Source organism: Sus scrofa, chromosome Y (assembly GCF_054392235.1).
Source record: "Sus scrofa isolate SSC_HxYL_T2T_F1_AM1 chromosome Y, Sscrofa_HxYL_maternal_Yorkshire_Landrace_v2.0, whole genome shotgun sequence".
In the NCBI taxonomy this organism is placed as follows: Eukaryota; Metazoa; Chordata; class Mammalia; order Artiodactyla; family Suidae; genus Sus; species Sus scrofa.
The window spans coordinates 19873869-19887335 of record NC_139402.1 but is presented as its reverse complement, the minus strand read 5'-3'; the positions used below and the strand labels follow the sequence as shown (position 1 = coordinate 19887335).

Sequence of the window (13467 nt, the reverse complement as noted above, 5' to 3'; positions counted from 1 at the left end):
TTTTAATTTTTGCTTCTTAGTACTGTATCTGCAGCATATGGAAGTTGCCAGGCTAGGGGTTGAATTGGAGCTGCAACTGCCAGCCTGTGTCACAGCTACAGCAATGTGGGATTCCAGCCATGTCTGTGACCTATACTACAGCTCACAGCAACACCAGATCCCCACCCCCTGAGGATCCCCACCCACTGAAGGCCAGGGATAGAACCTTCATTCTCATGGATATTAGCCGGATTCCTTTCCAGTGCAGCACTGGATAATCAATTAAATGGGCATTCCAGCCATACTGAATAATCAATTAAATGTTTAGCCTTATAAATTGAAAAATCCAAAATAGCTTATAAATTGAATATACAAAATAGCTGTGTATTTTTTTTTATATTACTGAATGGCAAAAACTCTAAATATGTCAAGGATAAAGAATGCCCTCTTGTTTTAACTCTATTAATATTTCAGAATGCAATGGAGGTAGACGTGAATAATAATCAATTGTGCCCAATTTTTAGTTTATAAAAATACCTGAATGACAATGTGAAGAAAATTGAAAGAAAAGTTTTGATGTTACAGCTGTCCTAGAAACAAGAGGAGTACCATGTGATACAGGGCCGTAGGAGGAAACGTAAGTGTCTGTGAGGAGGCAGAAGGGAGCATGGAGAAAGGCGTAGGCCACTGCCTTTACTGAATTAGGAAAGGCAAGGCACAGTAGGATAAACACCTTTGGATTGGCTAATTGCTGTGATCACAGTAGGCTTTAGGGTATAGGGACTTTTTTCCTAGTTGTTTGGTATCAGGCCAGGGATTGATTTAGGGAAAAGGAAGGACTGTCTTTGTGGATGTCACATAGGGAGATTGTTGAAGGTATAAACATGGGATTAATTAGTTTGTATATGATGGGCAAACTTACCTACAAGTTATTTGATACTTCTAAAAAATGTGCTAGCCCTGGCAAATGCAATCTTCCTAGTCAGGAAGAACCATCGAAAGATGTCAAAATATAGAAAATTTAAAATGAGTAGGTTAAATTTTCTTTGACATGACATTATAATAGAATAATAAGGTCTAGGACAGATAGATATGTTGATGTATCTTCTGTTTTGAGCTCCAAATTCCTCTGTATCTTTTAATCATTTCTGCCTGATCACTGAGATATAATCTTTGCTACCATTTTATCCCTAGTTGACCCTGTGTGTGTCATAGATGGTGTGATGTTGCATATTTTCTGCGTAAATTATTTTAGAAATAAAACAAGAAAATACATTATGCATGTTTACATGTATATGTAGAATAAAATTTATAAAACCTCAGACTTTATTTGGGAAGGAAAAATGTAATAGAGATTATATTTAAAAGTAGAGCAAAAACTGAAATAGTTGATTAAAAGTTTTACTAGAAAGAGCTATGTACTTAAATGATATAAGATGTGTGTATTTTGTGACATGTGGGTCTTTGATTACATTGAGAGAAAGGAGTTAGTACTCATGATTTGAGTTCCCAACAAAACAGTAAAATAGGAGGAGTCCTGTTTTCCCATTTGTTTCCTCAACTCAGTTGCTGAAAGGAGCTTATTCACAGTTTATTTATTGAATTCTTTAGTGTGCCTTTTGCAATTAAGCTTAACTAGCCTAGTAAGTACCCAAGTACTCTCATTTCCTTTGTAGCATTAAAAAAATGGAGAGGGGTTCCCTCATAGCACAGTGGGTTTGGGTTTGTAATTGCTTTGGTGCAAGTTTGATCCTAGGCCCTGGACTTCCATGTGGTATGGTCACAGCTTCCCCACCCCCCACCCTCCAAAAATTGAGGAAGGATATTACCTCCTAGATGTCTATATTTATTTGTTCTTGCCTGATCATACCTTATTCGTAGATAAAAATATGTTATCAGTAAATAGGGTGGGAGAGATCTCACTGTGGTATAGTGAGGTTTATAGTGTCTCTGCAGTGCCAGGACACATCAATCCCCAACCTGGCACAGTGGTTGAAAGGATCTGGTATTGCTGCAGCTGTGGTGTAGATCACAACTGTGGCTCAAATAGGATCCCTCTTTAGAGAGCTCCATGTGCCATGCCACCCCCCCAAAAAAAAGAAAAAAATGGGCAAAAACAGGTTGGAGGCTAACTGATTTTAATCTCTGTGACCTTTTTACAGCCAGACTGTTTTAACAAATTTTAAAATCTAGATCTTGCCTAAAAAGCCTGTTTAAGTAAAACTAACTTCCTTCTCTGAAATTTTTTCAATAGCCAGAGCCCACAGAAGAAGACATTGAGAAAAATCCAGAGCTGAAGAAGTTACAGATCTTTGGGGCTGGCCCCAAGATGATGGGCTTGGGCCTTGTGGCCAAGGAGAAGACTTTTAGGAAGAAAAGTAAAGCCTAATAGGCTGAGGAGCAAAGTGATGGGTAAAGTACTAAAGAGGGTACTAAGGAGATTGTTTTGTTAATTTTGATGGAAGGTGGATTTACTTGTTTCAGGTTTGTATCTGACTCCCCTAGATGGAGAAGGGGTCATATGCCCCTCCACTGTTACAATGAAGAAGGAACCTAGTGGGAATAGGAAAGTGATGTCAACACTGCCAAAGGAGGACTTGAGTCACAGCCTAGAGCCCTGCCCCAAGATGACCATGCAGCTAAGAGAAAATCACAGCAGTACCCAATTTGTAAGCTCTTTTCTTTTCTTTTTTTCTTTTTTCTTTTTGTCTTTTTGCCATTTCTAGGGCTGCTCCTGCAGCATATGGAGGTTCCCAGGCTAGGGGTCAAATTGGAGCTGTAGCCGCCAGCCTACACTGGAGCCACGGCAACACAGGGATCTGAGCTGTGTCTGTGACCTGCACCACAGCTCACGGAAACACTGGATCCTTAATCCACTGAGCAAGGCCAGGGATCGAACCCGCAACCTCAGGGTTCCTAGTCAGATTCGTTAACCACGGAGCCATGATGGGAACTCCTGTGAGCACTCTTAACATTGTTTATGAACTATCAGGACTAAATGGATGCTAATGTTATTTTATCCTGTCTTAGTTTCTCCTTCCTTAAGTTTACTTTTGACACCTTTATATACAGAGAAGCTGACGGCCAAGAGGGGAAAAGAGCATATTTAAACATCGTAGTCAGAGCAGTATTCATATACTCTTAGAACTTTCTTGCAGGAGTTCCTATTGTGGCTCAGTGGGTTAAGAACCTGACGTAGTGTCCTTGAGGATGTGGGTTCAATCTCTGGGCTTGCTCATTTGGTTAAGGATCTGGCGCTCCTGTGAGTTGTAATGTAGGTTGCAGACACTGCTCAAATATGGTGGTGTTGTTGCTGTGGTGTAGACCTGCAGCTAGAGCTCACATTCAACCCCCTAGCTTGGGGAACCTCCATAGGCCATGGGTATGGCCATAGAAACAGCAGTTTCCTCCAAACTGCTGTTTTCAAATCTGGTGATGAGCATTTTCTGAACCATTACATCTCACAATGGAAGGAGATGATACGATTAAATATAAATTATGTGAAAGACCTGTTTGTTTCTGAAGACACTTTAGAATGAAATGGAAAGCAGTTAAACCTTATATTAGAACAGCAAGTATAAATGTATAGTGGATCATCTGACCTATTTATATTCAACTTGTAGATTCTACCAGTGATTACTAATTACGTGTCCTTCTTTGAATGAGCCATGCTAGTTTCTGTGGTAATGATTTGATTTTGTACCATTGATTCTTACAGTAAAGATTCATTATTATTCAATGTACACTGTTTTATAATAAATTCTACTCTTTATTGCTCCCCAAAGACGTTAATTATGCTTTATTTCTTAACATCATTTAGTCTTGTTATGTTTTTCACAAGATAATGAACTTCTGAGTGAAGTCATGATTGAAACATTGCATAGTTTTCTGACACAGGTGTGTAAAACAAATGATTTAGAATCCTGGAGTGTATTTTCATGGCACAAGCAGCTTATACTCTTATTTTATTTTTCCTGGTAGATTGACTCATATGTTTGTCGAATGTGCTCCCAGGGGGATGAAGATGATAAACGTCTTCTCTGTGGTGGCTGTGACGATAGTTACCACATCTTCTGCCTATTGTCACCCCTTCCTGAAATCCCCAGAGGGGCCTGGAGGTGTCCAAAGTGTATCATGGAGGTAAGATTGTCCACCATAGATGTTTCAGATTTAGTTCTTGGTTGTTGTTTTTTTAATCGAACCTCTTGATTGGGGAAAATAGAGCAGGTTCCTCTTGTTTTCTAGGTTAGTATTTCTGTTAGGTTTTAAATGGCTGCTGTTAGTGACATAGTAAGTGAGAGAATGGTTGGATGGATCAGCTGTAGAATGGCAGAGACTTAAGACAGAGAGGAAGAACTGTAATTCAGATGTTATAAATGAAAGAAATAAAAATAAATGTTTAGTTGATATTAAAGAAACTATTCTACCTGAGAAAACAAGAATTATCTCTAGTTGATTTTGGAGGATGGGGATTGTTCTTTGTTGATTCTGTCTTGCTGAGACATTTTGTATTTCAGGAGTGTAAGAGACCCCCTGAAGCCTTTGGCTTTGAGCAGGCTACCCAGGAGTACACTTTGCAGAGCTTTGGTGAAATGGCTGATTCCTTCAAGTCGGACTACTTCAACATGCCTGTTCATGTATATGATTGTGGAATGGGGACATAGGGATTTATGTCTAAAAGTTTTAGTCATTGTGGATATATGAGGCAGAGTACAATGGGCTGTGATCATCTTTCATACTATTATTACTGATGGTACCTTCAGAACTTGTGGAGAAAGAATTCTGGAGGCTGGTGAGCAGCATTGAGGAGGATGTGACAGTTGAGTATGGAGCAGACATTGATTCTCAAGAATTTGGCAGTGGTTTTCCTTTCTGCAATAGCAAAGAGAACCTTTCCCCTGAGGAGGAGGTAATATGGTTGGTAATTCATATTAATTAACAATATGGGCACTCCCATTGTGCTTCAGTGGATTAAGAACCCAACTAGCATACATGACAATGAGTTTTCAATCCCTGGCCTTGCTTAGTGGGTTAAAGGATCTGGTGTTGCTGTGGTTGTGGTGTAGGCAGGCAGATGTAGCTCTGAAGTGACCTCTAGCCTGGGAACTTCCATATGCTGTGGGTGCAGCCCTAAAAAGACAGAAATTCAGTTTTGTCTTAGACTGTGAGGACAAACACGAGGAAAGACATTTCTCCAGTAAAAATGGGAACACGAAAAACAAAAAGAACATGGCTAGGAGGGGTCATTTAAGGACCATAGTAGGATATATTGCAGTTACCAGTTGGGAACCACAGTGGTCCATCTTGCACCTTCCTGTAAATATTAGAAGTTTACTGTCTTTTGGTTATCTGAATGATTGAAAAACAAATACTTTGGTCAGGTTATTCATAGGTATAGTTTGAAAGAAGTAGGAGGGTTATCAATAAATGTCATTGAGCTTTCACAAATACAGTTTGTGTATTGTGTATATTACTCCAGTGGCATAGAAATCGCAAATTTTTTCTTAAAATACAGGGTGATACCTTACATAGTCAGAGACCAATTTACTTATTTATTTATTTTATTATTTTTTCTCAAATGAATTTATCACATCTGTAGTTATATAATGATCATAACAATCCAATTTCACAGGATTTCCATCTTACAACCCAAGCATATCCCCCTATCCCCCAAACTGTATCCTTTGGAGACCATGAGCTTTTCAATGTCTGTGAGTCAGCTTTGGTCTGTTCTGCAAAGAAGTTCAGTCTGTCTTTTTTTCAGATTCCACATGTCAGTGAAAGCATTTGATGTGGGTGTCTCATTGCATGGCTGACTTCACTTAGCATGATAATTTCTAGGTCCATCCGTGTTGCTAAAAATTCTGGTATTTTGTTCCTCTTAATGGCTGAGTAATATTCCATTGTGTGTATGTACCACATCTTCTTCAGCCACTCCTCTGTTGATGGACATTTAGGTTGTTTCCATGTTTTGGTTCTTGCAAATAGTGCTGAAGTGAGCATTGGAGTACGTGTGTTTTTGCGAGTTGGGGTTTTCTCTGGATAGATGCCCAGGAGTGGGATTGCTGAATCAAATGGTAGTTCTATGTTTAGTTTTCTGAGGAATCTCCATACAGCTTTTCATAGTGGTTGCACCAATTTTCAATCCCACCAACCATATCTTAGGGTTCCTTTTTCTCCACACCCTCTCCAGTACTTACTGTTTGTAGACTTTTGGATGATGGCCATTCTGGCTGGTGTAGGGTGGTACCTCAGAGAGGTTTCGATTTGCATCTCTCTAATAATGAGTGATGTTGAACACCTTTTCATGTGTTTTTTGGGGCCATCTGTATGTCTTCTTTGGAGAACTGTCTGTTTAGATCTGCCCATTTTTTGATGAGGTTGTTTGTTTTTTTGGTATGGAGCTGCAGAAGTTGTTTATAAATTTGGAGATGAATCCCTTGTCAGTCGATTCACTTGCAAAGATTTTCTCCCATTCTGTGGGTTGTCTTTTTGTTTTGTTTAGGGTTTCCTTTGCTGTGCAGAAACTTTTAGGTTTGATTAGGTCCCATTTGTTTATTTTTCTTTTATTGTTAATACTCTTAAGAGGTGGATCTGAGAAGATGTTACTGTTGTTTCTGTCAGAGTGTTTGGCCTATGTTTTCCTCTAAGAGTTTTATAGTGTCTGGTCTTATATCTAGGTCTTTAATCCATTTGGAGTTCATTTTTGTGTATGGTGTTAGGGAGTGTTCTAATTTCATTCTTTTCCATGTGGCTGTCCATTTTTCCCAGCACCACTTATTGAACAAGCTGTCCTTTCTCCATTGTATGTTTTTGCCTCCTTTGTCATAGATGAGTTGGCTGTAGGTGTGTGGGTTTAATTCTGGGCTTTCTGTCCAGTTCCACTGATCTACATTTCTGTCTTTGTGCCACTGCCATACAGTTTTGATGATTGTTGCTTTGTCAGTCCGGGAGCCTGATTCTTCCAGCTCCATTTTTCTTTTTCAGGATGTCTTTGGCTATTCTGGGTCTTTTGTGCTTCCACACAAACTTTACAATATTTTGTTCGAGTTCTGTGAAAACTGTCCTTGGTACTTTGATAGGGATTGCATTGAATCTGTAGATTGGCTTAGGTAGTGTAGTCATTTTGATAATATTAACTCTTCCAGTCCACGAACGTGGTATTTCTTTCCATCTGTTTGTGTCACCTTTGATTTCTTTCATCAGTATCTTATAGTTTTCAGAGTACAGGTCTTTTGTCTCTCTAGGTAGGTTTGTTTACTCCTAGGTAATTTATTCTTTTGGATGTGATGGGAAACGGATTTGCTTCCCTACATTGTTAGTGTATAGAAATGCCATTGATTTCTTTGTATTAATTTTGTATCCTACAACTTTGCCAAATTTGTGGATAAGCTCTAAAAGTTTTCTGGTAGCGTCTTTAGGATTCTCTAGGTATAGTATCATGTCATCTGCAAACAGGGATAGTTTTACCTCTTCCTTTCCAGTTTGGATTCCTTTTATCTCTTTCACTTCTCTGATTGCCATGGCTAGGACTTCCAAAGCTATGTTGAAGAGTAGTGGTGAGAACGGACATCCTTGGCTTGTTCCTGATCTCAGCAGGAATTCTTTCAGCTTTTCACCATTGAGATTGATATTCACTGTGGGTTTGTCACACATGGCCTTTATCATGTTGAGGTAGGTTCCCTCTGTGCCCACCTTCTGAAGGGTTTTTATCAGAAATGGGTGTTGGATTTTGTCAAAGGCTTTTCCACGTCTATTGAGGGGATCATAATGATTTTTGTTCTTCAGTTTGTTAATGTGGTGTATCACACTGATAGATTTGCAGATATTGAAGAACCCTTGCATCCCTGGGATAAATCCCACTTGGTCATAATGTACAGTCCTTTTAATGTATTGTTGGATGCAGTTTGCTAGTATTTTGTTGAGGATTTTTGCGTTGGTGTTCATCAGTGAAATTGGCCTGTGGTTTTTTATTGTGTGTGTGGTATCTTTGTCTGGTTTTGGTATCAGGGTGATGGTGGCCTCATAGAATAAGTTTGGGAGTATCCCTTCCTCTGCAATTTTTTGAAATAGTTTCAGAAGAAGAGGTGTTAGCTTTTCTCTAAATGTTTGTTGGAATTTGCCTGTGAAGCCATCTGGTCCTGGACTTTTGTTGTTTTGCCTACGAAACCATCTGGTCCTGGACTTTTGTTGGTTGGAAGTTTTTTAATCACCGTTTCAATTTCAGTTCTTGTGATTGGTCCATCCTTCCTTTCTGTTTCATCTTGTTTTACTATTGGAAGATTGTACCTTTCTAAGAATTTGTCCATTTCCACTAGGTTTTCCATTTTATTGGCGTATATTTGCATATAGTATTCTCTTATGATCCTTTGTATTTCTGTGATGTCTGTTGTTACCTCTCCTTTTTCATTTCTATTTTACTGATTTTTTTTTTTCCTTGATAAATCTGGCTAGGGTTTTATTAATTTTGTTGATCTTTTAAAGAACCAGCTTATTGTTTCATTGATCTTTTCTGTAGTTTTCTTTGTTTCTGTTACATTGATTTCTACTGTGATTTTTATGATTTCTTTCTTTCTAGTAACTGTAGGTCTTATCTGTTTTTCTCTCTGGAGCTGCTTTAGATGTAAAGTTAGCTTCATTATTTGAGCTTTTTCTTGTTCCCTGAGGTGGGCCTTTATTGCTATAAACTTGCCTCTTAGAATGGCTTTTGCTGCATCCCACAGCTTTTGGAGTGTCATATCTTTGTTGTTATTTGCTTCTAGGTATTTTTTAATTTCCTCTTTGATTTCTTCAGTGATCCATTGGTTGTTTAGTAGCATGTTGTTTTGTCTCCACGTGTTTGTGTTTTTTGCAGTTTTTTTCTTGTTGATTTCCAGTCATATAGCATTTGTGGTCGGAAAAGATGCTTGATATGATTTCAATTTTCTTAAAGTTGCTGAGGTTGTATTTGTAGCCCAGGATATGATCAATCTTAGAGAATGTTCCATGTGCACTTGAGAAGAATATGTATTCTGTTGCTTTTGGATGGAATGTCCTATAAATGTTGATTAAGTCCATCTGGTTTAATGCTTCATTCAGGGCCTGTGTGTCCTTATTGATTTTCTGTCTGGTTGATCGGTCCATTGCTGTGAGTGGGGTGTTAAAGTCCCCCACTGTATTGTGTTATTGTCGATTTGTCCTTTTAAGGTTGTTAGCAGTTGCCTTATATATTGTGGTGAACCTATGTTGGGTGCGTAGATAATTTAAAATTGTTATATCTTCTTCTTGGATTGATCCTTTGGTCATTATGTAATATCCTTTCTTGTCCCTTAAAATATTCTTCATTTTAACGTCTAGTTTGTCTGATATGAGTATGGCTACTCAAGCTTTCTTTTGATACCCGTTTGCATGAAATAATTTCTTCCATCCTCTCACTTTCAATTTGTATGTGTCCCTAGAAGTGAAGTGGGTCTCTTGAAGTTAGCATATATATGGGTCTTGTTTTTGTATCCATTCAGCCAGTCTATGTCTTTTGGCTGGGGTGTTTAGTCCATTCACATTTAAGGTAATTATTGATATGCATGTTCTTATTGCCATTTTATTAATTGCTTTGGATTTGTTTTTCTTGCTCTTTTTTCTTTCCTTCTCTTGTTCTCTCCTCTTCTGGTTTGAGGACTGTCTTTAGTGCTGCATTTGAGTTGATTTTACTTTGTGTATCAGTTGTAGACTTTTTGTTTGCAGTTATTTTGAAGTTTTGATATGAGTCTATATGTATATGAGATTGTTTTAAGTTGTTCTCCTAATTCTCCTAATTCCAAGCTCATCTCCAATGTCTTGGTTTGTACCCACCTCTTCTCGTGATTTCTGATTTTGGTGGCATAATTGTGCATGGATGATTTCATATCTTTACTGTGTATATACCTTTACTGGTGAGCCTTGTCATTTGTGGAGTTTTTTTTTTTCGTGTTGCTGTCTTTTCTTTTCTGCCTACTGAAGTTCCTTTAGTATTTGTTGTAAGGCTGGTTTAGTGTTGCTGAATTCTCTCAGCTTTTGCTTATCTGTGAAGGTTTTGATTTCTCCTTCAAATCTGAATGAGAGCCTTGCTGGGTAGAGTAATCTTGGAGGTATTTTCCTTTCATCACGTGAAGTATATCATGCCACTCCCTTCTGGACTGCAGAGATTCTGCTGAAAAATCTGCCAATAACCTGGTCGGGGTCCCCTTGTTATGTTACTTGTTTTTTTTTCCCTAGCTGCTTTCAAATTTTTCTCTTTGTGTTTAATTTTGGTCAGTTTGATTAATATGTGTCTCGGTGTATTCCTCCTTGGGATTATTTTATATGATACTCCTTGTGCTTTCTGGATTTGAGTGAGTGATTCCTTCCCCATGTCAGGGAAGTTCTCGGCTATTATCTCTTGGAATATTTTTCTCTCACCTTCTCTCTCTCTTCTCCGTCTGGCACCCCTCTAATAGAGATATTAGTGTGTTTAATGTTGTCCCACAGTTCTCTGAGACTCTTCATTTGTTTTCAGTCTTTCTTCTCTTGTCTGTTCTGCACCCATAATTTCTACTAATCTGTCCTCCACCTCACTTATTCGTTCTTCTGCCTCCTGTATTCCGCTGTTAGCTGCTTCTAGTGAATTTCTTATTTCAGTTATGCATTTTGCATCTCCTCTGGTTTATGTTGATGTCTTGTATCTCTTTTCTCCGTGTGTCCTGTAAGTTATCCATCTTGGCCTCCAGTTTATTTCCAATGTCTTGCATCATCTTCCGCATCAACAATCTATAAAGTCTTTCTCCTGGAGGCTGAGAATCTCCTCATCACTGAGGTGATTTTCTGAGGTTGCCCTATCTCCCTCATCAAAGTTATTTTTCTCTGTCTTTTCATTTTTATAGGTTTTTGGTGTGGTGACTTTTTACAGATAATAGAGTTGTAGCTGCTCTAGCTTCTGGCGTCTGCCCTGGGGCCTCTCAGCAGCTGACTGACTGTTGGGGCCTGTCATTTTCCCAAAATGGCCCCCTCCAGAGAAAGGTGTGGCTGCTGAATATTCCCAAGAGCTTTGCTTTCAACGTCCTCCCCTCACAACAAGCCACGTTCACCCGTTTTCCCAGGAGATCCTCCAAGAACTGCAGTCACGTGTGACCCAGATTCCCTTGGAGACTTTGCTTTGCCCTGGACTCAGTGCACGTGAAAGTCTGTGTGCGCCTTTTAAGAATGGGGTCTCCGTTTCCCCCAGTCCTGTGGAGCTCTTGCACACAAGCCCTACTCGCCTTCAATGCCAGATTCTTCTTTCTCCCAGTGCCAGATCCCCACATGTGAGAGTTTAATGTGTGGCTCAGAACTCTCACTCCTGTAGGTGAGTGTCTGTGAACCAGTTAGTTTCCAGTCTGTGGAGCTTCCCACCTGGGAGGTATCAGGTTGTTTATATCATGAAATCACCCCTCCTACCTCTTGATGTGTCCTCTTTTTCTTCTGGAGTAGGATATCTTTTTTAAGGTTTCTGGTCCATTTGGTTGAAGATTGCTCAGCCTTTAGTTGTGAATTTTGTTGTTTTTAGGAGAGGAGTTGAGCTTCAGTCCTTCTATTCTGCCATCTTAATCCCATCTCCCATCTAAGTCCTGTTAGAAATTCCTCCTTTGTTGCAGAGACAAAATTATTCTGGGTGAGGTGGTTAAAAAAAAATGAAAAAAGAAGCACCCATATCTTCCCTTATTAACAATTTGATATTCATACTGCATATTGCTTTTTGTAAGTTGCAAAAATTAATTGTGATATTTTGATATTTTAACTTCACATTAAATAATGTCCTTGAACCCAGAATTTTAATCTATGACTGACATTTCTGATACAGCTTCATCTCTTTCCATATATCTCCATGCCTGCCCTCAGTAACTCAAAAACGGAGACAGTAATGACTTTTGTAGTTGTAGTTTTCTTGCAGTTTTTCAGTGATTATAGGCATACCTTGTTTTATGCTCCACAGATAGTGTGTTTTTAACATACTGAAGATATGTGGGAACATCACCATTTTTCCAACAGCATTTGTGTTCTTCATGTCTCTGTCACATTTTGGTCATTCTCACAATATTTCAGAGTTTTCCATTATTATGATAAATGGTCACTGATACTTGATGTTACTATTGCAAAAAAAGAATATTACAGTTCACCGAAGGCTGAGTGATGGTTAGCATGTTTTTGCAAGAGTGTCTTTTTTTAAGGTTTGCACTGGCGTATGGAAATAACCATATTCCATATGCCAGATTAGAGCTGCAGCTGCCAGCCATCACTACAGCCATAGCAACACCAGATCCAAGCCACATTTCTAATCTACACCACAGCTAACAGAAACACCATATCGTTAATTCATTGAGCAAACCTGTATCCTCATTGATACTAGGTTTTTAACCCGTTGAGCCACAATGGGAACTCTTAAGAGTGTCTCTTAATTTAAGTATGTTCTTTTTTTAGACGTAATCCTGTTGCATACTTGATAGATAATGGTATAGTAAAACATAAGTTTTATGTGCACTGGAAAACAAACAAAAAATGTATGAATTTTATTGCACTTTATTGTGGTATTCACTTTATTGCAGTGTTCTGGAACCAGAACCCCAGTATCTCCAGTGTCTTCCCATAATTACATATGTATGTATTTCTAAAAAGCACATTGCTTAGTTTTTTCCCTTTATAAATGTTATGCTGTGTCTACATCTGCCTTACCTTTTTCAGTCAATATCATGCTTTGAAAAATCATTTGTATGCTTATGTTTTAATTCATCTGGTTTTTAGTACTCTATATTTTATTATAAGATGATACTATAGTTTATCAGTTTTTCTGTTGGTTTGCTCCCACTATTTGGCTATTTTTAACAGTGTCTGAGCACTGTTTAATGTGTCTTTTGAAGCAAGAATTTCTAGGTTATGTATTTGGAAGTAGATTCAGTAGGGTCTGCCAAGTTACATTCAAACCGAGAAAATTTAGCAATTCATGTCTTCATCCATTTTACCACTTTTTTCATGAGGTATTTCAAACTGTTGATTTCTAAACTATACAATTCATATTGTTTATAAACTATTAGTATAAGTCCCTAACTATTTGTAACACATAGTAAAAGCTTAAGTGTATGTGTATGTGTTTTATGTGTATGATACATGAGTACATGCAGTAAATCTGTATATAATATCCCCCTTCGTGATGGGATTATAGCCTCATTAATTTTATAAATTTAATAAAATAAATAGTGGTTTCTTCCTGCTACTGAATTCCATGCCTATTAGTTTCTTTCAGGACCTAGGTCACTTTTTTACTCAGTACCTATCTTTCTTTGTACTTAAGTTTTAGGTGTGTTCCTTATAATTAACATAGAACTTGATTTTTTAAAAAATGCAAGTGAAGGATTTTTATCTTCAACTAAAGTCATTTGGTTTTCACATATTCTAATTACTTAAGATTTGGAGCTGTTTTTACTAATTTGGCTCTTAATTTAACTTTTAGGTTTTCTTCATTTT

General features: G+C 38.1%; 1 protein-coding gene across 1 annotated transcript in view; it reads left to right on the top strand.

Moving 5' to 3' along the window:
* LOC110257883 (lysine-specific demethylase 5D-like) overlaps window positions 1–13467 on the top strand; it is a 49215-nt gene that overhangs the window by 6860 nt on the left and 28888 nt on the right. The window contains 5 exon segments of the mRNA XM_085008960.1: window positions 2234–2357; window positions 2491–2648; window positions 3961–4119; window positions 4497–4616; window positions 4730–4888. Of these exon segments, the coding sequence (XP_084865086.1) occupies window positions 2234–2357; window positions 2491–2648; window positions 3961–4119; window positions 4497–4616; window positions 4730–4888 (720 nt within the window).